Source organism: Girardinichthys multiradiatus, chromosome 1 (assembly GCF_021462225.1).
Source record: "Girardinichthys multiradiatus isolate DD_20200921_A chromosome 1, DD_fGirMul_XY1, whole genome shotgun sequence".
Classification (NCBI taxonomy): domain Eukaryota; kingdom Metazoa; phylum Chordata; class Actinopteri; order Cyprinodontiformes; family Goodeidae; genus Girardinichthys; species Girardinichthys multiradiatus.
Window position 1 is genome coordinate 28221418 of NC_061794.1, and position 26553 is coordinate 28247970.

Here is a 26553-nt window from a genome sequence, read left to right on the forward strand (position 1 = left end):
AGCAAGACTGGTGAAAGATTGGTTTGATGAACATGAAAGTGAAGTTGAACATCTCCCATGGCCTGCACAGTCACCAGATCTAAATATTATTGAGCCACTTTGGGGTGTTTTGGAGGAGCGAGTCAGGAAACGTTTTCCTCCACCAGTATCACGTAGTGACCTGGCCACTATCCTGCAAGAAGAATGGCTTAAAATCCCTCTGACCACTGTGCAGGACTTGTATATGTCATTCCCAAGACGAATTGACGCTGTATTGGCCGCAAAAGGAGACCCTACTCCATACTAATTATTGTGGTCTAAAACCAAGTGTTTCAGTTTCATTGTCCAACCCCTGTATATTTAGTGAAGAGAATTGGCCCGAGTACTGAACCCTGTGGTACTCCACAATTAACCCTGTAGTTTGAAGATAATTTATCATTTACATGAACAAACTAGAATCTGTCCGAAAAATACAATTTAAACCAGCCTAGCGCTGTTTCCCTGATCACTACAGCATGTTCCAGCCTTTCTAAGATAATATTGTGATTGACGGTATCAAATGCAGCACTGAGATCTTACGGGACAAGTACAGACACAAGTCCATTATCTGAGGCTGGGAGAATATCATTAGTTACTTTCAACAGAGCCGTTTCAGTGCATTGACTGAACAAATTCACACCTGAAGTTTGCATCTGCTCACATGCACAAGCCAAATGGCTTCTGAATTGCACAAAGTGACTAAGACAATAAACACATAGACAATGATCCTACTTCATCTGAAATCTAGTTAAATAAAAATAGGACATCTTTTGGCATTACAAGACATAGATCACACACACATTATAAAGCTGTTTTTAAATAGATAAAGCAGGTCCACCTTAATGAGCGGCAATGGCATTCTCAAAGACCCGGCCTTAACCCTAATGAATTATTGTGCACTATGTTTGAAAACTGGGTTTGTGCCAGCAAAATAACCAGTTTAAATGAGCTCTGTCAATTCTGTCTGAACTTGCTGAGGGCTACTAAAAGCATGGGATCACGGTGTAACCTCCAATATTTGAGACTGCATATATAATTTTGACTCGGTGTGGGTTAAGAGAAAAACATTGTAGATTTAGTCTCATGCAATAAATTCTAGTGTTTCCAAATTTATTTCAGTGGGTAGTTGAATCATCCCACTCTGCAAAAAGGAACAGTTAAAATAAATAAATAAAAACCTAAAACAAACATGATTATCAGAACTATGATGTGTGAAACCTCTGGCCACAGCTGTATGTGTTAGCAATTTGTGTCATGAACCATTGCTTAAAGAAAATTAGGCAAATCTTTTTTATTGCATTTTATCTTGTGGCAAGCATTAGGCAGACAGAAATGCAGAGTATTCTTAGTTAATGCTGAGGAAGTTGTATAAATCCTGGCTATTAATAGCAACCTGGGTAAAAGTTCTTTAGAAATGTGTGTTTGCATGCAGCAAAAGTCTACAGAATAAGGAAAGACTGCAGAAAACTATAGGCTTACATATAACACTAAGTGTATGTGCACTGGGGAAGAAGTCAATGCCATTTATTGTTTTTAACTCAGAACATTTACATAAACTTATTTGAAGCCTAAAGTCTCACAACACACCTGTACAAACATGCATTTAAAGACTTGTCTCACACGGTAAGCATTTTTTACAACTATTTTATTAAGTTCGCAATATAGCACATTCGAAAGAGTAGATTTAACTCAAAAAATAAAATTATCCAAAGGAATAAAAATCTCTAAAAAAAAAACACTATAATAAAAGAATAGGATTTATAATCAATCACAAAGAAGGTCCAAAGAATGAAAAAGCTCTTGTTGTGTTTTCTGATTTGAATGACAGATAAAAACAAGGTCAGCATCAATCTGTTTCTATTGAATCAAATCTGTTTTTTATTTAAGTGCTGTATTATCGTTTGATTCCATCCACAATAGTAACAATACCCACAGTTAGGGTGTATTCTGGCTGGAGATCAATTATCACTGCTTTGGCTTGAACCATAAAACCGAAAAGTAACCTCACATACACCAAGTAGTGTCCTTCTGCACATTACAGCTACCCTCACTAATTTATCATCACAGACTCAAGTGTTGAATTATCCACAAAGCGATGTTCACGAAACCATCTGATTCAGCGTCCACCTTGGAAAGAGAGTGGTTGTTTCCAGGGTACCACAGCAACCTAAGCAAACATAGGTTGCAGCATTAATGAACAAACAGTAAAACAGAGAAAACAAATAAAAATGATTCTAGCGTCTGCTTACCGAACTGGGATCTGCTTTGCTTTCAGAGCTTTGTAGTATTCAATTCCTTGCTTGTTAGGGACACGCTTGTCATTTTCCCCCAACATAAGAAGCACTGGGGTCCGAACCTTAATGAGATATAAACTCACATTATAACTCACATTATATCACTACAACAGTTAGACGTATGCAGCTCAGATTTATACAGATATACCTGAGGGACGTATTTAATAGGGGACTTGTTTAACATCTGCTCCCAAACAGCAGGATCAGGGAGACAATCGGGACTATAATCATATCCAGCCTCAACGATACACCTGCAAAAATCAAATATTTAATTTATGTCCCAGTAAACCAACTATAAACACTTGTGTTTTGTAATTGTGTGCCTGTAACACTTTCACCACATGAATAATCAAATATGGGCAAGAGTGTGAGGATGTTTACAGTGAGACCTACCAGTCTGGGATATCCGTGCTGCCAATCATGGAGGCAAGATTGGTGACAGGATTGAGAGCCACGCAGGCCTTGTAGAAGCTTGGATACTGGCCAATTAGGTGACAGGCTAGAAACCCCCCATGGGAGCCCCCAGACACTGCCACTCTCTGCATGTCAAACTCTTCACTTTGCAGAACACTTTCAACAGCAAACTGGTGACACAAATGGGAGAATATGTAAAAGACAATTGCCAATCCCACAGAGAGTGAAAGAGGGAGAAGAACACAAAAACATCTAAAAGGAGCACTGTTGCTTTGAGCCATGATTTACACCTAAGGTACCTAAGAGTAATTAGAGTATAAACACAAACTTGATGACGAAGAGAGAAAATCTGATCATCCATCCAAGAAGAGCACACAAACCTGTGTAACTGTAATTGCACATTAAACAAAAGGACCCAGTGTGCTTTGATGTTGATAATATAATTAATAGGAAATAAATGAAAGACGGTGTGTGCTTTAACTTTGTCACAAAACAAAACACATTGCATTAACTGACAGTAACATTGTGTCATTGCAGGGCAATCGGAGCTGGATCAGTTTGATTATGTTTTTGGAATGTTAACATATGTCAGGGGAGGGTTTATACTGTGAAAAATTATTTTGTGTCAGAATTCGTTGACAGACATGTTTGTCTTTTTTATTGTTCATTTTTTTTTTTTGTTAAATTGGCCAATTTCTAGGCTGAAACCTGAGAGTTATGTCAAGCAACAAAGTTAACAAGCTGCCCCGTGTGCGCGCCGATGACACACAGCTCTGCCCTACTGCATAATGGCCTGTAATTCATCATTCTGATTAAAGGTGAAGCAGGACGTAGTCTTTGTCTTACCGAGTCCACCCGGACCACAAACATAAAGCAATTGTTTCTGCATGTGCAATAACGCACTCAGAGGCACCCTGCGCAAATGAACAGAGAGGGGAAATAGTCTCGTCAGGGTTGAGGCTGCGATTACAAACCTGCTGCTGTGAATAACGACGAGAAATGTTAACCGACTGTAACGGTCCAGAAAAGCAGAAGCAAAACTGAACGGAGAGAAAAAAATGAGCAACTGGATCATTCATAATGATGCAGCACAACAACCCCTGCATGTTTCAAGCAACTCAGCAGGAAGGATCAGTGTGTTTTACTGGAATATATGTGACAAAGTAATGTACAGTAATGCGGGTTCAGTATAGAGCATTAATATGAAAGGGTATTTATTTTGAACATAGACAATGGGAAAATGAGATAGCTTGAACTTTATTAAATGGTAAATGGACTGAACTTATATAGCGCTTTTCCAGTCATACAGACCACATTCACCCAATCACACTCACTAACGCTCACACATTCATACACCGATACACAGACCGGTAGGCAACTTGAGGTTAAGTGCCTTGCCCAGGGGCACATTGACATATGGCGAGAGGGAGCTGGAATAGAACCCACAACCTTCTGATTGCAAGACAACTACTCTTCCTACTGAGCCACAGTCGCCTATTAGTAAGCCCGATTATACTTTTTGTTGTAATGAAACTTAAATACATATAAATCCAAACTGCTCAAATAGTGTTGACTGTGTTCTTACCTGAACATCTTTAACATCCTGGGAACCCACGTTGCCCAGTAGTGAGAGGATGCTGTCCTGGCCATACCCAAGAGATCCACGATAGTTTACTACAACAATAAAACGCACATTCACAAGCATTCACACAAGATGGATGTCTAGCTGCATTTCCACACAGATACATGCATGTTGAGTTTCAATGAAGATTTCTTGGAGTGACTTATGCAATATATATATTTAGTGCTTGAGGATTTGGAACAAAGTTACCTGAGAAATAAACTCTTCACTGAACAGTGGGAACGAGGTTTTTATATGCTTATTACTTTAATAGGAAATTTGACTATACCTGCAAGATTTCCGAGTTATAGACTGAATATTGTGGGAAACTAGTTGGACTCTTCACACTCTTTGATTTAGGTTGCCTGCTTGTTAAAACTATTGGAAAACTTGCTTTTTATCAGGTTCCCAACAGCCAGTCTAAGTTTTGTGTTGATTCTCTTTGTGTAGACTGAGGGAGTGCTTTGGGAACTGATGGTTTTGGCTTATTTTTATTGTTTTCAGAAGAGATTGCGAGCCTTCCTGACATGTTTGAGATTTGACCTCTATTTGTTCTTGAGAAGGACAAAAAAGGGATTTAAAAATATTTAACTGGAGGAAACAACTGTGTTAAAAAGCTTTGAGAAAACATTAAACAAAAACACATATATCCTTAGACCAGAAATTAACAATAGAGCAAAAAAAAACAAAAAAAACAACAACTGTAGAACAATTTAGAAATTATCAAATTACTACAAAAGCTATATGGAAAATTGATCTGGATGCATCAAAATACATAAAATTTATTGCTGTGTTTTCCAAAAACAAACAAAACACCTAGATTGACTGCATTATACCTCCAACAAATACCACAGAGATTTTATTGACAATGTGAAACTATTACTGGAAGGCTCTTTTGCAAACAGGTCTTTGGGTTTATGTGCTATAGAATTGCAAATGCTACTTCCACTTCCCAAAAAAACAAACAGCTGTTGACTTAAAATAAGAATATTTCCCATACATGCCATTTACCGTTACCTCCACCAATTCAAACATCAAAAAGCATCCCTTTTTCTGCAAATAACTTATGGGATTTCTTTAAACGGTTATTTACCTTCAGCCTAAAGTTATTGCTCATTTGGAGTAAATTACATAGTCCCTGGTACTGTATGTTGTTCCTAAAGAAGGGATATTAAAATAGATGTTTACAGTGCTGTGGAAAAATCCACAACAGAAAGGTGTTGCCTTCAAAATTCATATGAAAAAGGCTGAAGGCTGCAACTATGATGGAATTGCTGTTCAGCTCTTACCAACTGAACCAGGTTTCCAAATTAAAAAGAAAGAAATGTAGCAAATCTTGACTATTTCAACTTGGATTAAAATACATGTATCAGTTTCAATCAGACGCACTTCAAGGCCTGAGTGCCATGTTTCAAGCATTACATTTTCATACGTTTCAGCAAGTATCAGATGAAGCAGCACTTGACATTTTCAAATGAACTTACCCAGTAATACAGCAAAGCCCATCCTGCAGCGCACAGAGGCAGACAGAATCCATTCGGCTACAATCACAGAGTGCGGACCGCCTGATGAAAGAAACAGGTTTACAGTGAAACGGATCTGGCAGGATCAATTAGAACCCGATGTCCAAAGGAACAGATACACAATTAAAATATTGTAAACATATAATTAGATTAACAGAGCTGTAAGCTCCGTTACAATAACAAGCTTGTTTTTTAGTATAATGACGTAACCTTTAGCCACAAAGTGCACCATTGTCATAGCAACCACTGTCTGCAATGTCAATCTGATCAGTAGAAGCTCTTGACTAAAGAGATCCTAAAAATAAACACAGTAGGGATTAATAGCCTAGGTTTTACTACTTCATAATGTAAGCTCTTTTGGAATATGAGAATATATAGACTCCGAGTTACGAACCATGAGGGAGGACAATCAGAGGTAGCTTCACTCCTTCCTTTACTTCTTTTGGTTTAACCAACACAGCTTCAAAGTCAAGGCCCGCTGTAATACAGTAAATTAAGTTAGCACCACAAACATTATCATTAGTAATAAATAGTACTAGTAGTAATAGTACTTAGAATAGCCTTTTTGGTTTTGGAAATAAGCAGCATTTCATTACATTTGTGGATTAGTTGTCAAACAACGTGCATTAAGTAGGTATGAGTTCTATTTATCCACACCAGAACATTTCAGAACCCAAACTGCCAAATGTCTTGCTTAAAATTTCTGCAACATTTTAGTTAATTGAGCAGACTGATTCAAGACATTAACAGCAAAGAACTAACAATTTGCTTCATTATTGGTGTCTAAATAATACAAGAGCACAAAGTGGTGGTTTTTTAATTAATTTTCAAATTAACCTTGCCAAATTAGACAAAACATATTTTAGAACATTCAAAAGGAGTAACTCATCCTAAAGATTAGCATATTTATACAATCAACATATTTATTTTAATTGTTACTTTCTCCAACATTCAAATGGATACTATTTATACAAGGAAGTCAGATTTTACGGTATTTTATAGTTTTATGGAAAACAGAAAGCTGCAAACTGACCAAAACACTGCCTGATACGTTTTAAAAAAGACAGCTGCCTGTTAATTCCCATAGAGTTTAAAAATTAAACCATTTTTATTAGTCCATGGGTGAAGTTTTATAACATTAATTTCAGTTCACATCACAATAGTAAAACATGCATCTATAAAGTTGAAGTTCTTAAACTACAAATCCAGCATGAATATTTCTAAGAATTATTTTACGGTATTGGCTGTTGTCTTGTTCTGCTGGAGGAGTGAAAGTCCTTATCTGCCAGTCAATGTCTGGTAAAGTCTGAGACTCTTCCAAGGTAATCCAGACCACTTCCTCCTGGGAATCTTTTCCTGGAAGGAAGCCCACCCTCTAAACACAAGAAAGCATGTGGCTATGAGAGAGAAAATCTCCTGCATTACATAAAGTTCATTTAATGGGTATTTGACAACTCCCAATTTATCCAAAAGGACATTAATGTGCATTTAATTTAATCCCAAAGAACAAAAATATATATATATATATATATATTTTACTGGCAAAAACACTGATCCTACCAGAAATGGAGGGCAATTAGGAGAGGAGCAGCTGACCACCATCAGATCTCGCACAATGTTCAGCAGACACCAGTTACCAATTTCAGACTCTACAACCAAACATGGACATAAATAAAACAGCAATGACACTAGTAACAGTGATAAACACGCTGCACTAAATGGGCCAGAAACTCTCAACACTATAAATCAAATCAGCTTAAAAAGCGAAGAGACTGACGTGCAGTTAGAGAGGTGATGCTTCCTGTGCTTGTGTCCACCACCAAGAGGTCCTGAAACACCAAGAGAACAAGAACATCAACTTATTTTTTTAAACAACATTAAAAATGATTACAAATAAAAACTAAATGTACCTTTCGACTGCGCTGAGGGCACGCAACAACAACACGCTGACTGTCAGCTGACCAGCACTGTGGCGACAGCTGGCTGCTGTAGATGCCAGTGAAGCCGTCTGTAAAGTCATACAAAACCAAAGAGATGCATTTTTAATGCATCCTCGCTATACAGAGTGAAACTGTGTTTTCTTGTTACCACAAATAACTCATTACCTTCTCTTGGTCGTCCAATGACATCCACAACCACTGAGGTCTTCTTAGTGTACCAGTCGTACTGAGAAAGAAAAAGAAGAATACGGCAAAGCTCATGAAAACACATTCACCAACTGATAAACATTCCTGAAAAATGGAAAACATTTGCTGTATACGTTTAAAAAAAAAAAAGAAGCTCCATTTTGTCTTACCATACAGAGCTTGCTGCACTGCATGTGCGGCCCATATACAGAACATTCTAGATAGACAATTCGGCACCGATCTGGACTCAGCCTTGGGGAATACACTGCACTGGTGTCTGATGAAAGCTGCTCTGTTGGAGACAATGAATAAACATCATCAACAACTTCAGGCAACCCCGTCAATGCTAAATTGCACTAAGATGACAGAATGTTTTCCATGAGATTGTATTCACAGTGTAAATATTAGCACAGCTGTGTCCATGTGCAGTAGTATATAATACTTGCGATGCACCAATCAGGCTTTTCCTCGCGGGCACAGATTTTCAGTTTTGTTTCAAGGTATGAGCAGTGCTTTGGATTTATTTTTATAAGGTCTACAACATGTGATGCAGGTTTTTTGATACATGTAGTAGTTTAGAATACAACAGAAAGCATCAAAGAATACTGTGTGTCCCGAACCTTGATCTTATTCTTGAGTTATAAAACTCAAAACAAGTGAATCAAAGTACACAATTTTAGCTTGATGCATTTATAGTCTGCAAATGGTGGAATTTCTTAGTTTTTATGCACTTAATGAAATGGGAAAATAAATTCAGATTTTTTTAGTATGTGCCCTGCCGATCACTAATCAGAGCCGAAAAAGAAAAAGAAAAACTGGACGATTCCAATCTCTGGCTGATTGAGTGCATCTCTATAAAAAATTGTGTTGATGTTGATGATTGGGATAACTTATTCTTCATAGAAAAACAGTTAACAAGCCTGAGACAATATTACACGTGTTATAAAATCAGAAGCTTCTAATACATATACATGACTCCTATGAGATACATATGATTAGGGATGCAACGATACGCGCATTCGTAACCAAAATATCCGGTATAGGCCTGACGGTTTGGTACACACATATACCAAACAAATACAGAATTGTTTAATACCTAAACACATGCAAAATGTTTATGTCAGGAACCAAGTGTGGAATGCAACGTTCTGTAGCGCAACTTTGAAAAGACAAACAACAAACAGAGGACTTCCAGTTATCACTAAACTCTGCTATTTGGGTACATTAATGTTTTTCATGCAGCTACAATGAAGAAAGGTGGAATAAAACCAAAACTTTATGTCAGCGTGCGCATTTTTCAACAGCAATATGCTCGCTCTGCAGTTAACCTAATAACACACCTGAAAACCATCAAGCTGAATGTAAACATCACTGGTACTGGAGAGAAAACAGCTGATGTCCAAATCCAGCTGCCTGCAGCCTTCAAGCAGTCCACAATCATGCACAGCTTTTAAGATGCAACAACATACTGGACCTGTTGTGATAAGTCCCTCAGATCACAGAGGACTGCCCAACAGCTGGGCAGTTATGGTGCATTCAAGTACATCTGTACACTTGACTGTCTAAATATCAAAACAGCTCCAAAGTGATCTAAATCTTTTTCTCATTCTCAAATTTCTGCACAGTCTTATAAAAAAAAAAAAGAAAATCAACAAAATTATCAACAAACTTCACTAATTTCAAGTGAATTTATTGTTGTATAATCCATCCATCCATCTTACAAACGAGTTTCAAACACTGAAATTCAGGTGAAAGAGGTGTTACTATAGTCAATGGGAAGTAATAATTTGTGTGAAACAGAAATCAGGAACTGAGGCTTTACAGCTTCATCACACCTTATGCTAACTCTGTTGTATTGATGAGAAATGGTACAAGCAATTCCTGCTTACCACATCTCCCGCCCGTCAAGTCCACATAAAACAAAGACGACCTGAAGGGGAGAACAGAAACATAAACAGCCTGAAACATGAATCTATGAAGGCATTGATTTGAACTGAATTCAATTTGAATTAAACTTTTGTACTTTATTTGATAAGCACCTTCGATTGGGGCAGTGCTTCAGGCCTAGTCTGAAAGGCTCATGCCGCCAGCCTACAAACACCACACCTGTGTCGCCTGGAGCCCAAAATGCCTGGAGAGATGAAAACAGGTCACCAAAATCCAAAGATGTATTACCACATCAGAGGTACACAAACATTAATGCAAAACTGGAATTATTGCAAGGTAGAGCCAACCTGTCCGGGTGAGATGCTGTCAGGCACTCCTTCCAACACAGACACATTGTCACCCTCTATGTCCAAAACACAGAGGACTGGACAGCTTTTGCTGACTAAGGCCTCTCCCCAGTCCTCATAGTAGACAAACTGCTCCCCCTGCAGGATTAAATTGACACATGCGCTATAGTACTGTGAAATGCAATAAGATTAATTCAATTTTAGACTACAGTCCAGTGCAATCACTTTTACTGTGTCTTTTTTCTCCATCCTCATGCTCTCCTCCTCATCTTCATTGGAAGACAAGTCAGGCAACTCTGTCTATAAAGAGAAAATGAGAAATGGAGTAGCAGGTTGTTAGTCGCTCAATCTGAAACATCTCAATCCTATCATGAGCCTCTCATAAAGGACAGAAAACATGCTTCACTGCTCTCTCGGTCACGTTACGATAAATACAATCAAGGAATTTTGGTTTTGAAAAACAATGGAAAATAACTCAGGTTCATTCGCTGTGCAAGTACATAAAGAGTGAACCAGTTTGCCATGTTTTTCTGATTGGGAGATAATGTTGCTCTTCACAACACGAAAGAAGTTCTGACATATTTAATCAGGCAAATGAGCACTCTTCGAGTGTGACTTATTCATTGACTTGTTAAGGACTTTACCTTTCTTTGACATACAATAAAACTCTTACGACAACACTGTTCAATGGATGTTGAACAAGAATGTGGAATAATTCAAGTTTGCAATGTCTAGCACGATGGCAGCTCTTTGTTGTATAAAATTCTGTTTTAATACATCCTAAAAAACAATTGTCTTTCTACAACTAACCTGGAAGAAAGATTTAGCCTCAGGCCTCTTTTTCTCCGCAACATACAAGAGGTGGGTTTCAGAGTGCGACCAAACCAAGCTGCCAAACTGATCTGGGGATGCACAAGAGATTCAGACTGTCAAACAAACAGTGCTGGTAAAATGCTCTTTTGTTTCCTAGAGATGATTTACCATCCTCATAGACTTTGCCATGTTTCTTTAAGGCCGTTAGGTTGATGCTCTTCACCTTGATGTTTTTACTCCAGATCTAAAAAAGGTAACATAGACATTTAATATTGAAAGATATGAAAAACAAAATACATAGAAAAGTGAATACTCCATAAACAAAGACAAAGATAAGTGGTAAACGTTAGAAATAAAAAGGTGAAAGGGAACCAAAACAATAAGGATGATTACTGTAATATGCAACCCAAACCAAACTTTAACCCCAACCCCATCTGATCACATTAGAGGGTGTTTTGTTAGCGCTGTTCACCGCTGTTCCACCCTCAAAACCTTTTGAGGATAGTTCCCCACCTTTGGAGGTGGCTTGAGAAACTTTTATTTGAATTAGTTTAGCAGTTTAAACTCAATCCACTCTGAGACACACTGATGGATCATCCACAGACCAGGCATGACTCCCCTTAAGCAGTAGCCAAAGATACAAACAACACTATTTTCAGCATAGTTAAAATCTGACCCTGCACCTGGGATCAAATAACTAGCATACTGAGGACATATTCCACAGAAGGATTTTTTTATTCTGTTTAATCTCACTGGACATTCTGTTACAACTCTGGATTTTATTAATCTGGGAATTATTGGATGGAGAGTGAGTGAGTGAGCTTTCTCTGTAGTGTCTCTTCATTCTTAGAGTTTATTGTACCTGCTGGGGTAACTGTGCTGTAAAATGTCCCATCCTGTGTCAGACACAAAGCAATTGTGTAACTCGGTGGGTTATATGTTCCCTTACTTTTATGCAGTGCTATGTGTACAATAAAGATGTGCCTAGCAGCTGCCAGTGAGCCGTTATGTTTTTTGCGATGGTACTGTTTTAGTGGGTGAAATCTTTAGTGACTGTGCGCTGATGTTGAGCTTGGTAAATTAAAAAATAATGCGCATATTCTCCTGTACATCGCTGATACTGCATCTTTAAAGCAACATAATTTCACCCATCAAGAGTTTTTGAAGCAAATAACTACACAACTGAATCTGAACTGTGATTTTCTAAATATTAACATATTTCAGATGACTGACGTCTGTGATATTACCAAAACATCAACAGACCTGATGATGTCCTGTTTGTTGCTCAGCTGACAGCTCTTTGTGTGTTGGCATGTAAACTGAGATCCAATCATTCAGGATGGATTTTAATACCATATGTGAATGGTTGCGCTTAGTGAGGACTGCTTTTATCAAAATCACCCCGTATGCATGTTAATACTACATCTGAACAGAACCAGAGAGCCACACACCTCTAGAAACTGCTTTTCCTCTCCTTTGACTGTGCATTCTCTGATAACTGCCTTCATTTCACCAGAGGGAGAGTCCTTACTTAGAACTCTAGTGTAGGAAAGAAATGAAGACGCTTAGCTATCTGGGATTATGACCCAAATTAAATATATTTACTCTGGTTAAAATAGGATTTCACATACTCTCCTTTGATTTCAGTGCAGTTTCCGGAAGCACCAGAGTAGACCACCGACTTGTCATCATGGAATACAATGTATTGTCTGCAAAATTTCACATTGTCATTCCTCTCCAGATCACGCTGGCTCCACTCTGCAGACAAAAGAAATCAGAAATGCTGTGAATAAAATAATCATATAGAAAAGGAACCATTCTGGTGTGACAGACATTAAATGTACCTGTGTATATGTTGCTGTATTTGCCTCCATACTGAGAGGTGATTACGGGTCCCACGTCTGCTCTGCTTAAAGAGGGAAAGAGGCTGAGCTCTCTGTAGAGTTTGGCAATTTGCTCCGGGTTGGTCATCGCCTGACGGCCGAACGAAGAACAACTGCGCCTTAGTGAAACCAAATGTTTGACTGCGAACAATGCCCTATTCATTTCCTAGCTAGGTAGCTAGCCATCCATGAAAGGGTTGGTGAGGTTTAACACCAAAACTAAATGTCAGAGTATACAAGGTATTTGCTCGACGTGTTGCCCCTAACAATAACTGTGCATTAAAGTAAGTAATCGGGAGAGTAGGGACCATTCTAGAGAGATTTACGAGTTTGATCCATACGGCAAGGAACTTCCTGCTGGAACTGGCAGCAAACTACGGAACCTCTATCTGTCCGCTAGCTTGACTTGAAGCAGACAATTTCTGTTAATATTGAAACTTTGACAATATAACTCAGAACACTCAGGTTAAACATATGTAGCATTTGTCATCCCCGTTTTATGAACATTTAGGATCAATGATCGTTTAGGAAGGTTCAATCATACCTGCGTCGCTAAAAACAGTCCACTTGACTCACTCCACAACGAACCTTCTTCTTTTTCTGGTATTATTTTTTGACGCTTGGCAAATAACTTTGAGGTGTGCATTACCGCCACCGACTGGTATGGAGTGTGGTTCTTCATGGTTTTAAATTTATTTATTTACTATTACAACAATCAAATTCTATTTATTAATTTAGCTTTTTTTTTAAATCTAACTATGATTTGAATATGTCTACTACCTAAACTTCTTTCCAATGTATCTATCAAATTAAAATTTTCTTTAATACCCACAAAATTCTCTCCTCAAAATTGTTCTGTCTTGTTCGTATTTCTGACATTTCAATATCACGTTCTATTGTTTCCACCTCTCCACAATAATCACATTTTCCTGTATTATGTCTTTTTTTTTAAAATCTTAAACAATGTAGAATTAAGTCCTGTATGTCCAAATCTTAATCTTGTAATTAATCTTTCCTCTTTTCTGCTCATTCTTCCACTTCTCACTTCTCCTACTATCTTGTTGATTCTATAAAACCATCTTCCTTTCCTTTCTTCATCTCACCTTTTTTGCCATTCTTTCTTGATTTTCTGTTTAATTATATTTCTCACCTCTGACCTACTAATATTTATTTTAAAGCTAATGTTGTTTTGTGTTGCCTTCTTTGCCATCCTGTCCGCCATCCCATTCCCTCCAACTCCTACATGTGCTGGTACCCATAAATATACTAATATTAATCCCATCCTTTGTATTCTAAATAAAGTATGTTTTATTTCCAACAAAATGGCTGGCCTACCTTTTGATTGATTATGTGTTAAACTTAATAATGTTGAACTTGAGTCTGAACAAATTATTGTTTTTAATGGTTTTATATCCTCCACCCACTGCACTGCTAACAAAATTGCTAATAATTCTCCTGAATATACTGATAATCCATTTGTAATTCTTTTTCCTACTTTTATTTTAAATTCTGGTATTATAAATGCTACTCCTATTTTTTCATCTGTTTTTGATGCGTCTGTGTAAATCTGAACATATTAATGGTAATTGTTTATATATTCTTGTATCATACTTGAATCTAAAATACATTTTGGATCCTTTTTCTTTTCCATCAATGCCATATCCACCACTGCCTCTGGCAATAGCCACGGTGGCACTGACAAAGGCAACATTGAACTCATTTCTTTAAGATATATTTGAAACTCTTTTGCTATGTTATTGATAATCCAACCAAAAGTCTTAGTTTGTTTTGTTTTTTTTCTTTTTCCCAGCATGGGATTATTGCTTTGTAAGTTTATCCAGTAATTTATCGCTAACTGTTTCCTTCATAGATCTAATGGCATCTCTCCCATTTCTACCTGGATTGCTGCTATTGGACTGGTTCTGATTGCTCCTGTACACTTTCTTAAAGCTTGATGTTGTATATTGTCTAATTTTATAAGATTTGTGTTTGCTGCTGATCCATAAATTATACTTCCATAATCAATATTTGATCTAATTAATCCCGTATAAATTATTTTTAATGATGTTTGATCTGCTCCCCAATCAATACCAGCCATACATCTCATAATGTTTAATATTTCTTTGCATTTGTCTATGATTTTTTCTATATGTACTTTCCATATAATTTTTTCATCAAACCATATACCTAAAAACATTATACGTTTTACTTGTTCTAAAACTTGATTGTATAATTTTAGTTTTATATTTTCTCTTTTCCTTTTCTCTGTAAACACAATTACTTTTGTTTTTTCCACTGAGAACTTAAATCCCCATTGATTTGCCCATTGTTCTATTCTAATAATCTCATCCTGTATTTTCTTTTCAATAAGTTTGATATTACAACCCGTTTTCCATATAACTCCATCATCTGCAAATAGTGAGCAACCAACTTCTTTACCAATATTTTTAAATACATAATTTATCATTATAAAAAACAATAACGGACTTATAATACTTCCTTGAGGAGTACCATTTTCCATTATATATTTACCTGACAATTCTTGACCAATTCTTACTTGTTTTGTTATATTTGATAAAAAATGTTTAATCCATTTAAACATTTTTCCATTAATACCCATTTTACTTGATTTAATTAATAATCCTTCAACCCACATCATGTCATATGCTTTTTCTATGTCAAAAAATACAGCTACATTCTTCCCTTCCAGTTTTCCTCCTAACTACTCTCTCTTCTTCAGAAGTGTTTTCTTCCAGCTCTCTTTTACTCCTTTGGCTGTCTAACATCTTTCCTTCTTCTGATTTACCTCTTCCCTGTCCTCTCCCTCTACTTACTGCCGTCAATTCATTAAAGTCCATATTGTCCTCCTGTGTGTCCATTCTGAACCATTCACATACCAGTTTATGCCTCTTACCGCCACTTCCAAAAATAAATAATCTCTCAGCATCTATCTCCTCGATACTGTTATCAAAATTCAGTCTATATTCAAGAAAGGTTTTCCAAATCCGTCAAAATTATGACTTGTTTTTTTGCTTCCGCGTCGACAGCGTCCCCCCACAACAAACAGCTCTTCACATAGTAGTAGAATGGTAAACATTAGCTCCTTCGCCATATATATTTTGTTGTTTTTAACACACAGGCCGTGGAAGATTGTTTAGATGTTTTAGGTCAAGCTTTGTGTGATCTTGTGTAATACTGAGGCACAAATTAATTTATATTCAATATATATTTCCAACATATTAACAATTAACTGTGATGAATTAGACACTACTTTGAATTTCCTTAGTCACCCCTTACCTAACAAGTACAGTCAACTCAATCACAATAATAATTTAAAAAAAGATTATTATTTTGTTGCTACTATTCAAATAAAATCCAATTGAATAACAAAATCAATCCACCTCTGCTGTAATTTTGTCTTAGATAACAACAAAACTAAATCCAGTTTATTTATTATAACTAGAAATAATTTAAACGAAGTTGCTTTTGTATATCATCAGAGGTAAGTTAAGTTAGGTTTAAGCAGGTTCAAGCATATTTTAAGCACGTTTTATGTTCATGTCTTAATGATCCCCAATGCTACAATGAAAATGTGCGTTTTTTTTTACTGTACGCAAAAATAATAACAATTGTTAAACTAATGTTAAACTAGAACACTACACACTCTTATTTTATTGGAAAACCCCTTACCAAGCAAACTGTTTTTTTACGGCGAATCTGCCACTCGCAATATGGCGGACGCGCTCACATATAAATTCTACTGCACAATTAAACCAATGCGACGTCTACTATTCTATGTCTATAGCTCTAGCGCAAAGGTAGCAGAAACCGTACCTAAAAAACGTTCAATTATCCTGTTCACCAAAATAATATAGAAATGTAAAATACATATTTATGCTTACATGTTATGATGTTGCATTGTTGCATAAAGATAAATCTACCCTTGCCAGCTAGGAATGCATAATATCTATAAAGGTGGCACATTGGTTTCCTTTTATTTTGTAGATGTTAATGGCCGAACAGGAAAACACAAGAATGTACATAATTGCTCCTGAAGTTGATCTACTTTTCATTTAAAGTTTAAAATGTTGCCCTTCGCCGCTTGTAAAGTTATAGACAAAGTAACGTAAGTACTTGTTTAGGCGAGATTTAAACACAGGAATGCCCTTTTCTGTTTGTGAGTGTCAGCGGCTGCGCTGGATCTGTCCGTCAGCATGGGTAAGTGGGGTCACATTACAGGAAGCCAAGATGGCTGACTTTGAGGAGCCGCTGTCAGATGAAGAGAAGGTTTGAATGCTAATTCTTTGGTTCCTTCTTATTTATCTTGTTTGTATTGGCGAATACGTTTTTAGGTTTATGTGCATGAAATGCAACGAACGGGAAAGATAATGCCAGAGTTCGATTACTTGCGGAAATCGTAAACATATGTTTAAAGCTAGCATTAGCTAACTAGCCCAGGCTAGAGAAGCTTGGCTAGCCGCGGTATCAAATTTTATTGAGGGTGGTTAACCAGCCTGACGCCCTGTTTTTGAAACCTGCCAATACTTTTTATTGAAGTATGTATGTGTACTTCCTCAAACCGCATTGCGGTTTCCAAAATATGTTGCAAAAATTTGCTGTCGGCGGCCAGTTCCCCCTCTTAAAAAATAGAGTCCGCTAACATTAGCAGCTAACGTTACTTTGCTGTAGATCTGTGGGTCAAACAGATTCAGTTGCAGCTCAAATACTTCACTCGGCTTGACCTCAATAGAGGTACCTCCATTATAAGAGGAGCTGCACGGTGGCACTTTACATTAAGTCAGGTACTTGCAAAGTTAATTGAAGATGTAATGTCTGAACTGCCATTCCGCCACATAAGGTACATCGAGATATGACTTCCGAATACTAACAACATGGATTTTAACACAGGAAAGATGCGAGCTACTCGACATTCCTCTGATAACATCAGTCTGTTGACCTTTTGCTGTTAAACATAGGGACAGGTGACTCGTGAAATTCTCCGTAAACACAAGCTGATGTTCCCTTTTCTTCTTTTATCATTTGCTCTAATCCAGAAGCAGAAATTCTGTTATATGCAACTGAATTCCCCTTTAAATCAACTGGCTTAACTCGTTTCTTGTCCCAAAACCTATTGCCCACAGCTATTAATTTCGTGTGTGCTTTGTGTTGTAGATGTTGTATTTTGTCTTTGAATTTTATTTCAAAACCAACATTTGAATCTGAAAGAGCATTAAAAGAACTGCTGAGCCAGACCAAAACCATGTCTGCAGGTTCAAAATGTAGACGGCTGCAGTATTTAAAAAGCAGACGTTTTAGGGTAACTTTAGTCCCTAACTTTATATTTGGCGGTTTGGATAAATGATAGTTAACAGACTTTTATTAGCCCTATTAGTCAGGCAAAAAGTCAAGTTTATTACTGTATATGTTTACTATTAAATTCAGCAACCGATGGTATTCCTTAAAACAAAAATACATTTAGATTGCACTATTTTTTAAATGAAACGTTCTAGTTAAATACTGGAATTAATATATAAATTTGCTCTAACTCAGAATGCCCTCACTTACAAAATAATTAGGTTTTTGGACAATCAATGATCTCCTGGATTTGTTTACTTTATATTCTCAATAAATATTCCTGAAACTACGATAACAAATACGAAACTGTTTATGAGGGATGGGACATTCAATAGCATAATCTCTAATCAACCGATTTGAGCATAAACAGCAGATGTGTTGACAGTAACATACCTGCTGTGGTTCTTCCTTGTGTTCGTTTCAGAAAAAAATATGTAATGTTTTGACTTTATCAAATAAAAAGTTCACAACTGTAACCCAAGTCTGCATTAAATCTGGATAAAACTCAGTCTCAGACCAGATTCAATTTGATTTACAGTTTTTGGTTTTATGACCACTATCGTTTTGTCAGCTATGCCAGCATGGAACTGTTAGTAGTAGTTATGGGCAACCTTGACTGGAAAAAGTTTAATCAGGACAGTACAATAAAAAATCCCAACGATACTCTGTTTGGGCTTTACAAACTGCAGCAGTTTATCATTATTATCCCAGGATAAATGATTTTTAGCAGTTTTTTATTGTATATAATGATAAATGTATGATGTTGCCTATCCCTAGTTTATAGTTACTTATTTTGAAATATAAAATAATTGTATGAATGAGTTGCATTTATTTTATTACTGCAGGTCCGCATAGCAGCCAACTTTGTGACTCATGCTCCACCTGGAGAGTTCAATGAGGTCTTCAATGGTAAGAAGTTGGAATGTCCTGAAGATGTTTTGTTTTCTTACTGGCGATGATCTGACTCAGTTAAAATGGACTCTACCAGTTTTGTGCCTCAAATATGGCAAATTATGCCACACAATGTATTAGAGTCCGATGGTACTCTTGACTCGTCTGTAAAGCTGTATACTGAGGAGATGTTTAAGCATAGACAGCTGCTGTTTGTGGGATGTCTCCCATGGTTGCAGACATTGTGTTCAGTAAACCAATATTGATGTGACCCCCGATCCGTTGATTAAGATCGGATGATTTCTCTTGTTAAAAGCATTTAGAGTAAAATAATGGTTTGATTTGAATGATTTTAGAACTTTGTAATATGTTTTTACGGTACAATCTTTTTAGTTTTTGTCCTCTTTAAAACACTTAATAGTTTATTTTATTCTCTCTAGATGTTCGGCTTCTTCTCAATAATGACAACCTCCTCAGAGAGGGGGCTTCACAGTAAGTATTTTTTGACTTGCAGCAGAAATGGGAATATTCATAATTAAAGATTTTATATTTTAATATACATGTGTTGTTTGTCTTCCAGTCTGTGGCAGACATTTTCTTTATTTATTTTGACATTTTTAATGTCTGCATTGTTCTTGTTCAAACACTATTTTTCCAGGTCTTTTGCCCAGTACAACATGGATCAGTTTACCCCTGCCAAAATTGAAGGATATGAGGAACCTGTAAGTTTTGTTCCTAAATAAAAGTTCAGAATAGTGTTGGAAGAGGAGATTCTTCAGTTTTCTTGTCGATTTATTTTTGTAGGTCCTGATCACAGAGCATGGTGACTTGGGTCAGGGAGGTTTCCTGGACCCCCGTAACCGTTTATCGTTCCGCTTCGATCACTTGAGAAAAGAGGTCAGTGATGTGCATCCCTACGACGGAGAGGGGGCTCTGAGAAGCTGGAGAGATGCCTGCGATACTGCCCTTAGTGCCTACATCAAAGAGCACTACCCTACAGGAGTCTGTACGGTAAGTTCTACTAAAACTGAATGCATATTCAGCATCACTTTTTATTCAAACGGTCTGTATGTTGCAGGTTTATGAGAAAACAGTTGATGGTCAGCAGACAGTTATAGCCTGCATTGAGGGACATCAGTTTCAGCCCAAAAATTTCTGGTACAGTTTTCGTCCTTAAAGGAAATATTTAAAATCTAATCTAAATATTTTAAACTATTTTTAGCATGGTCTTAGAGATTAGAAATTGGAAAATGAAATATTAGGTCTTTTAAACGTCTTTGTGCTGTTGTCTGTAAAGTAATGCTTGTGTTGCTTTCTCCAACAAAGGAATGGTCGCTGCAGGTCTGAGTGGAAGCTCACTCTTGGACAGTCCACTGCTCATGTGGTTGGAGTTTTAAAAATCCAGGTCAGTATGGAAATCTAATTTAAGGACTACATAAATCATTCAAAGTACACTTGGAACATTTTCTTTCCCTTCCATTCAATATTTATTAACATTTACAAAGTAAATTGTTGCAAATGCTTTTATCACTTTATTAGATTCATAGTAACAACTTATTTTAAATAGTGGAGCCACCTCCACTGGTGGCTTAATATCAATGACATCAATGATCATCTACCAGTTTCTGTAATATAAAATAATAATAAGAAGAATCACAAGACCAACAAATCAAATAAACAAAAAATATTTAAGAGAGTTGAAACAAGAATCGTTGGAATAGTTATAAAGTTGTCAAATTAACAGAATTGGGACACCATCTATCAATCTATCAAAGTAGTGACATTAATATAGCTTACGAAACATTTCTGAAAATATTCATGACATTATATGACGAAAATTGTCTGGTAAAGTATGTAACTGAGGGGATTTCCAAACCGCTACAATATATCAGTAATCTGTCATTTTAAACTGGTTTATTTTCTACTAAAACAAAAACAGCCAAAGTGATCCCAATAAACAAAAGTTGAAATAAACATCAATTTCCGAAGTATACCTTCATATCTCTGTTACCACAATTCTCGAAAAAGTTAGACAAACTGTTTAATGGTAGGCTGGAAACATTCTTAGAAATCATAAATTGATTACTGAAAGTCAATAAGGTTTCAGATCAGAACGATCAACAACACTAGCCATATTGGAATAGAAGACATACCTGCTGTTGATAATAAGAACAATTCTGCTGGATTGTTTGTTGATATTAAAGAGCTTTTGTCACAATAAGTCATGATTTTAAAAAGCTGAAACGCTACCAGATCAGGGGGCTTGTGTTTTAGTGGGTTAGATGTAATTTAAGTGGCAGACACCAGTATGTGAAACTGGGAGATGTGAGTTCTCAGTGTTTGGATATTGCTTGTGAGGTTTGTAAGGGTCAGTTTTAGGTAATAAATTCTTTATAATTTATGTAAATGACATATTTATCGATCTGTTATGATCTGTCATTGCATTGAATAAGTTATGAAATCTGCATTTTTGTTGATGGCACTAAAATTTTCTGTCAGAGATTATATTAAATTATCAAAAAAGAGCATTAACAATAATTAACGAGGCTCGGTACCTGGATAATACTAAACCTCTATTTATACAATCAAAATTATTAAACTTATTGACAGTTAAACTACAAACAGCTTTAATAAAGATAATATTCAAAACTTATTAAGAGAAGGGAAGCAGTTTATGAGTTGAGCGGTATACAGGTCCTTCTCAAAATATTAGCATATTGTGATAAAGTTCATTATTTTCCATAATGTCATGATGAAAATTTAACATTCATATATTTTAGATTCATTGCACACTAACTGAAATATTTCAGGTCTTTTATTGTCTTACTACGGATGATTTTGGCATACAGCTCATGAAAACCCAAAATTCCTATCTCACAAAATTAGCATATTTCATCCGACCAATAAAAGAAAAGTGTTTTTAATACAAAAAACGTCAACCTTCAAATAATCATGTACAGTTATGCACTCAATACTTGGTCGGGAATCCTTTTGCAGAAATGACTGCTTCAATGCGGCGTGGCATGGATTCAATCAGCCTGTGGCACTGCTGAGGTCTTATGGAGGCCCAGGATGCTTCGATAGCGGCCTTTAGCTCATCCAGAGTGTTGGGTCTTGAGTCTCTCAACGTTCTCTTCACAATATCCCACAGATTCTCTATGGGGTTCAGGTCAGGAGAGTTGGCAGGCCAATTGAGCACAGTGATACCATGGTCAGTAAACCATTTACCAGTGGTTTTGGCACTGTGAGCAGGTGCCAGGTCATGCTGAAAAATGAAATCTTCATCTCCATAAAGCTTTTCAGCAGATGGAAGCATGAAGTGCTCCAAAATCTCCTGATAGCTAGCTGCATTGACCCTGCCCTTGATAAAACACAGTGGACCAACACCAGCAGCTGACACGGCACCCCAGACCATCACTGACTGTGGGTACTTGACACTGGACTTCTGGTATTTTGGCATTTCCTTCTCCCCAGTCTTCCTCCAGACTCTGGCACCTTGATTTCCGAATGACATGCAGAATTTGCTTTCATCCGAAAAAAGTACTTTGGACCACTGAGCAACAGTCCAGTGCTGCTTCTCTGTAGCCCAGGTCAGGCGCTTCTGCCGCTGTTTCTGGTTCAAAAGTGGCTTGACCTGGGGAATGCGGCACCTGTAGCCCATTTCCTGCACACGCCTGTGCACGGTGGCTCTGGATGTTTCTACTCCAGACTCAGTCCACTGCTTCCGCAGGTCCCCCAAGGTCTGGAATTGGCCCTTCTCCACAATCTTCCTCAGGGTCCGGTCTCCTCTTCTCGTTGTGCAGCGTTTTCTGCCACACTTTTTCCTTCCCACAGACTTCCCACTGAGGTGCCTTGATACAGCACTCTGGGAACAGCCTATTCGTTCAGAAATTTCTTTCTGTGTCTTACCCTCTTGCTTGAGGGTGTCAATAGTGGCCTTCTGGACAGCAGTCAGGTCGGCAGTCTTACCCATGATTGGGGTTTTGAGTGATGAACCAGGCTGGGAGTTTTAAAGGCCTCAGGAATCTTTTGCAGGTGTTTAGAGTTAACTCGTTGATTCAGATGATTAGGTTCATAGCTCGTTTAGAGACCCTTTTAATGATATGCTAATTTTGTGAGATAGGAATTTTGGGTTTTCATGAGCTGTATGCCAAAATCATCTGTATTAAGACAATAAAAGACCTGAAATATTTCAGTTAGTGTGCAATGAATCTAAAATATATGAATGTAAAATTTTCATCATGACATTATGGAAAATAATTAACTTTATCACAATATGCTAATATTTTGAGAAGGACCTGTATGTCAATATCAAACACAGATGATCAGAACAACAAGAAACAGTTTCTGTATTTCTGTGGGTGGGGTAAAGCTGAATGTGGAGCTCAAGCAATGTCGAAACATGGTATAAAACATGAATGTAGACAAATGAAGATTTTAGATTTTGATGGCAGGTTTTTCCTATACTCCTTGAAAAACATGGAAGTGAAGCAATTTAGTGACAGCTTTACACAATTTGTGGTATAGTGCCCATTCCCTTTGACCAGGGGAATATTTTAGTCTCCGGGGTTGTGTCCTGGCAGTATATTTTCACAAGTTGTATAACCAACATTTGTAAAATGCCAGTCATCAGTCATTTTCTGCCGCTTCTTTCATAGTGGGTCACGGGAAAGCTGGAAGCTAGTAAAATGTCTTAAACTTTATTAAAAACTTTGTTGTTTCAAAGATATGAGACGTTTAGCAGAGTTTCATGTACAGTGTAGAATGTTTAAACATCCTAAACACCTGCCTCATACAGTATTTTGTCTTTGTTCAGGTGCATTATTACGAAGATGGGAATGTCCAGCTGGTCAGCCATAAGGAAGTTGAAGACTCAGTACCCATGACTGTAAGTAATAACTCTGTATCACGTCTTTTATAATCTGCAAACGGCTTAACACAATGTATTCAGCTCCAATTTTAGGATACAGTAGGACGATCTTATATTTTATTTTGCAGAATGAAAGCCAAACTGCGAAGGAATTTGTTGACATCATTAAGAATGCGGAAAACGAATACCAGGTATGCATCAAATGTCATTTTTATATAACTGACCCTACATTCTGCGATCATGTATTAAAAAAACATTTTTATTCTGATCCCTTGTCTTATTGCCTTAAGACTGCAATTAATGAAAACTACCAGACCATGTCTGACACGACCTTCAAGGCCCTGCGTCGCCAGCTTCCTGTCACACGCACCAAGATCGACTGGAATAAGATCCTAAGTTACAAAATTGGCAAGGAGATGCAGAATGCCTAGAGGAAAAGGGTCAGGGACTCACCAGGATGATGCACACTCCCATGGGCTCACACCCCGTCTATATATGCGCAGGGACTAACCAAAGCATAACTATATTAATATGGAGGAAGGAAGTAAAATAAAAAATAACTCAATGTTTGCAGACTGTTGGGCACAGATATGTCTGCTGTAAGGAAAGTGTTGGTATTATAAAAATAATGATAATTGTTTTTGCAAAAAGGTGTTATATTTGGATCTGTGTTGGGACAATGTGCAGTGCTGTGCTCAGGGCTGCTTCATTAGAAAAAAAAAACTGTTGTCTCTGTTTAAGGAATCACTGAACTCCATAACTTCAGGTAAATGAAATTCAGATATTTGTCTTAGAGAAACTGATACTGAGCTCCATTCAGAGTTTCTGCTCTCCGCACGCAGCACAAAGCAGCAGATGACATAAATCAAGCACACAGTTTCATATCAGTGTTTGACTTTGGTAGAACATGAGTTTTCCGAGGGTTTCTTTATTTGTCATTGTTTACTTTGCCTGGTTGAACTGAAAATCTGCTTCATTAGTGGAATTGTAATATGGCCAGGAAAGGTAATTGCTGTTAGGTTACAGAAGGTTAGAAGTATTTCTTCTCTGTATTACATAATCCAAATGAACTACATAGCATTTAAATACAGCACAAAACCTGACACAGCCCTGTTGTACAAGTGCTCCGACAGCTATATGTTTGTCTTTCTGGTCTGAGGAAAAGTTCACTTGTTTTCTCAATTGAGCTCCACTTATCTCTCTGTTCATGCAAGTTGTGATGACAGAAATAAGATAAAGCCACCTCTGTTCTGCATCCATTAAACACCATGTTCTCTCTTTTTGGTATCAACTTTGCTGTAAATCTTTTTCCTTTTTTTACAAAGGAAAACATCGTCATATTAACCAAAATTGATTTGCCAAAATCTCTTTCCTATGGTAAAGAACTCCATCTTCCTGCTCATGTGTGTAAAATTTCTATTTTAATATGCTGTCTTTTTGTTTGGAGTCTTAGTACATTGCACTCTTAATTGTCCAACCTGTCTAGAAGTCGATGCCAAGTGGATGCAAAGCAGTCACTATATGGCAAGATAATATACTGTAAATGAAGTGTGACTCCTAGACAACATCATTTTCTGGTCTACATGTCTTACGAGAAGACTGACTCCTGATCAGTTTCTTGTTAGCTATGCTATGTGCTGTGTTCGAACGTCATTATATAATACAACTGTGTGCCGATCAGCTATAAAGTTTAAGAGTGTACTGCCCCATCCTGTTCAAATAAACTGACATACAATCCAATGGTGTATTTTTTTTAGTAAATGTTTACTGACAAAAACACAATTTGGTAATGAAACATTTAACAAATTACAAAGATTTTTAAAAAGCTCATTTAAGAAAATAAACAGTTGATTCTTCTTTGTGTGTAGTCAGCTTGATGGCATCTCAACAGTCATGAGAACTTGTTAAAACTGGTTGACGAGCAACCTGTGACAGATTTAATTGTAGATTCTAAAGAATTTGGGTTAAAAGGGGTTCAACCTTGTATCCTGAGCCAGAGTTTGATTCCAATAACCTCCAAGCTATGACGGATGATATCACAGAGAAACAGAAATAGTGGCAATGTCTTCAGAGCTTGTCAGAACTTTTCCATCTGATTGGTTTTGATGCACATTCGCCACTGGTGAATTGAGATGAAATTCAAAAAGGAAAATTAATAGATGAGCCTAAAACAAAAAGCAGGAAAAAGTTCCATGAGGACCTTTTGACAGTAAGAAACTAGCTGAGGAAGAGAGAAAACATTTAAATAAACTTGAAAGAACTTAGTGAGTAACTCAGTCATCTCTCAGACACACAAATGGACCAACAGCTGCTGAATGAGATGCCACTAGTCAGTTAAAGTTTGAAATTTCTATGATCAGATCAGTTCAGCGTTCTTATGAACTATGGAAAAAAGTATACAATTATAAAATGTTACCTTTACTAAATATTTCCAATGAGCTTTTACTTGGGCTTAAATATAGATTGAAGCTACTCTAAATCAAAAATAATTATTTAAATTCAATCTATTTG

The 26553-nt window shown here is 37.0% G+C and overlaps 2 protein-coding genes across 3 annotated transcripts; one reads left to right on the forward strand and one right to left on the reverse strand.

Annotated features, from left to right (window-relative positions):
• Window positions 1-1646: 1646 nt before the first annotated feature.
• On the reverse strand, window positions 1647-13623 carry apeh (acylaminoacyl-peptide hydrolase). 2 transcript variants are annotated; one of them, XM_047377038.1, is made up of 23 exons: window positions 13471-13623; window positions 12888-13017; window positions 12675-12801; window positions 12495-12582; window positions 11212-11287; window positions 11041-11132; window positions 10456-10530; window positions 10231-10368; window positions 10036-10127; window positions 9886-9926; window positions 8167-8288; window positions 7976-8036; window positions 7781-7878; window positions 7648-7699; window positions 7431-7519; window positions 7107-7245; window positions 6265-6348; window positions 5832-5912; window positions 4312-4400; window positions 2706-2896; window positions 2461-2563; window positions 2268-2374; window positions 1647-2185 (listed from the first exon to the last, which is right to left on the reverse strand). In XM_047377038.1, exons 1-23 carry the CDS (start codon window positions 13606-13608, stop codon window positions 2080-2082), a joined length of 2319 nt encoding a protein of 772 aa, XP_047232994.1. In that variant the 5' UTR covers window positions 13609-13623; the 3' UTR covers window positions 1647-2079. The 2 variants fall into 2 exon arrangements, with proteins under 2 accessions (XP_047232994.1, XP_047233004.1); XM_047377048.1 differs by having other exon boundaries at window positions 12888-12949; window positions 13471-13523.
• Window positions 13624-17014: 3391 nt separating this feature from the next.
• capza1b (capping actin protein of muscle Z-line subunit alpha 1b) lies at window positions 17015-25782 on the forward strand. The gene is made up of 10 exons (XM_047363923.1): window positions 17015-17213; window positions 19127-19190; window positions 19613-19664; window positions 19831-19894; window positions 19977-20183; window positions 20251-20330; window positions 20499-20577; window positions 23989-24060; window positions 24171-24233; window positions 24333-25782. The coding sequence occupies exons 1-10, from the start codon at window positions 17088-17090 to the stop codon at window positions 24471-24473; spliced, it is 948 nt and encodes a 315-aa protein (XP_047219879.1). The 5' UTR covers window positions 17015-17087; the 3' UTR covers window positions 24474-25782.
• Window positions 25783-26553: the final 771 nt, after the last annotated feature.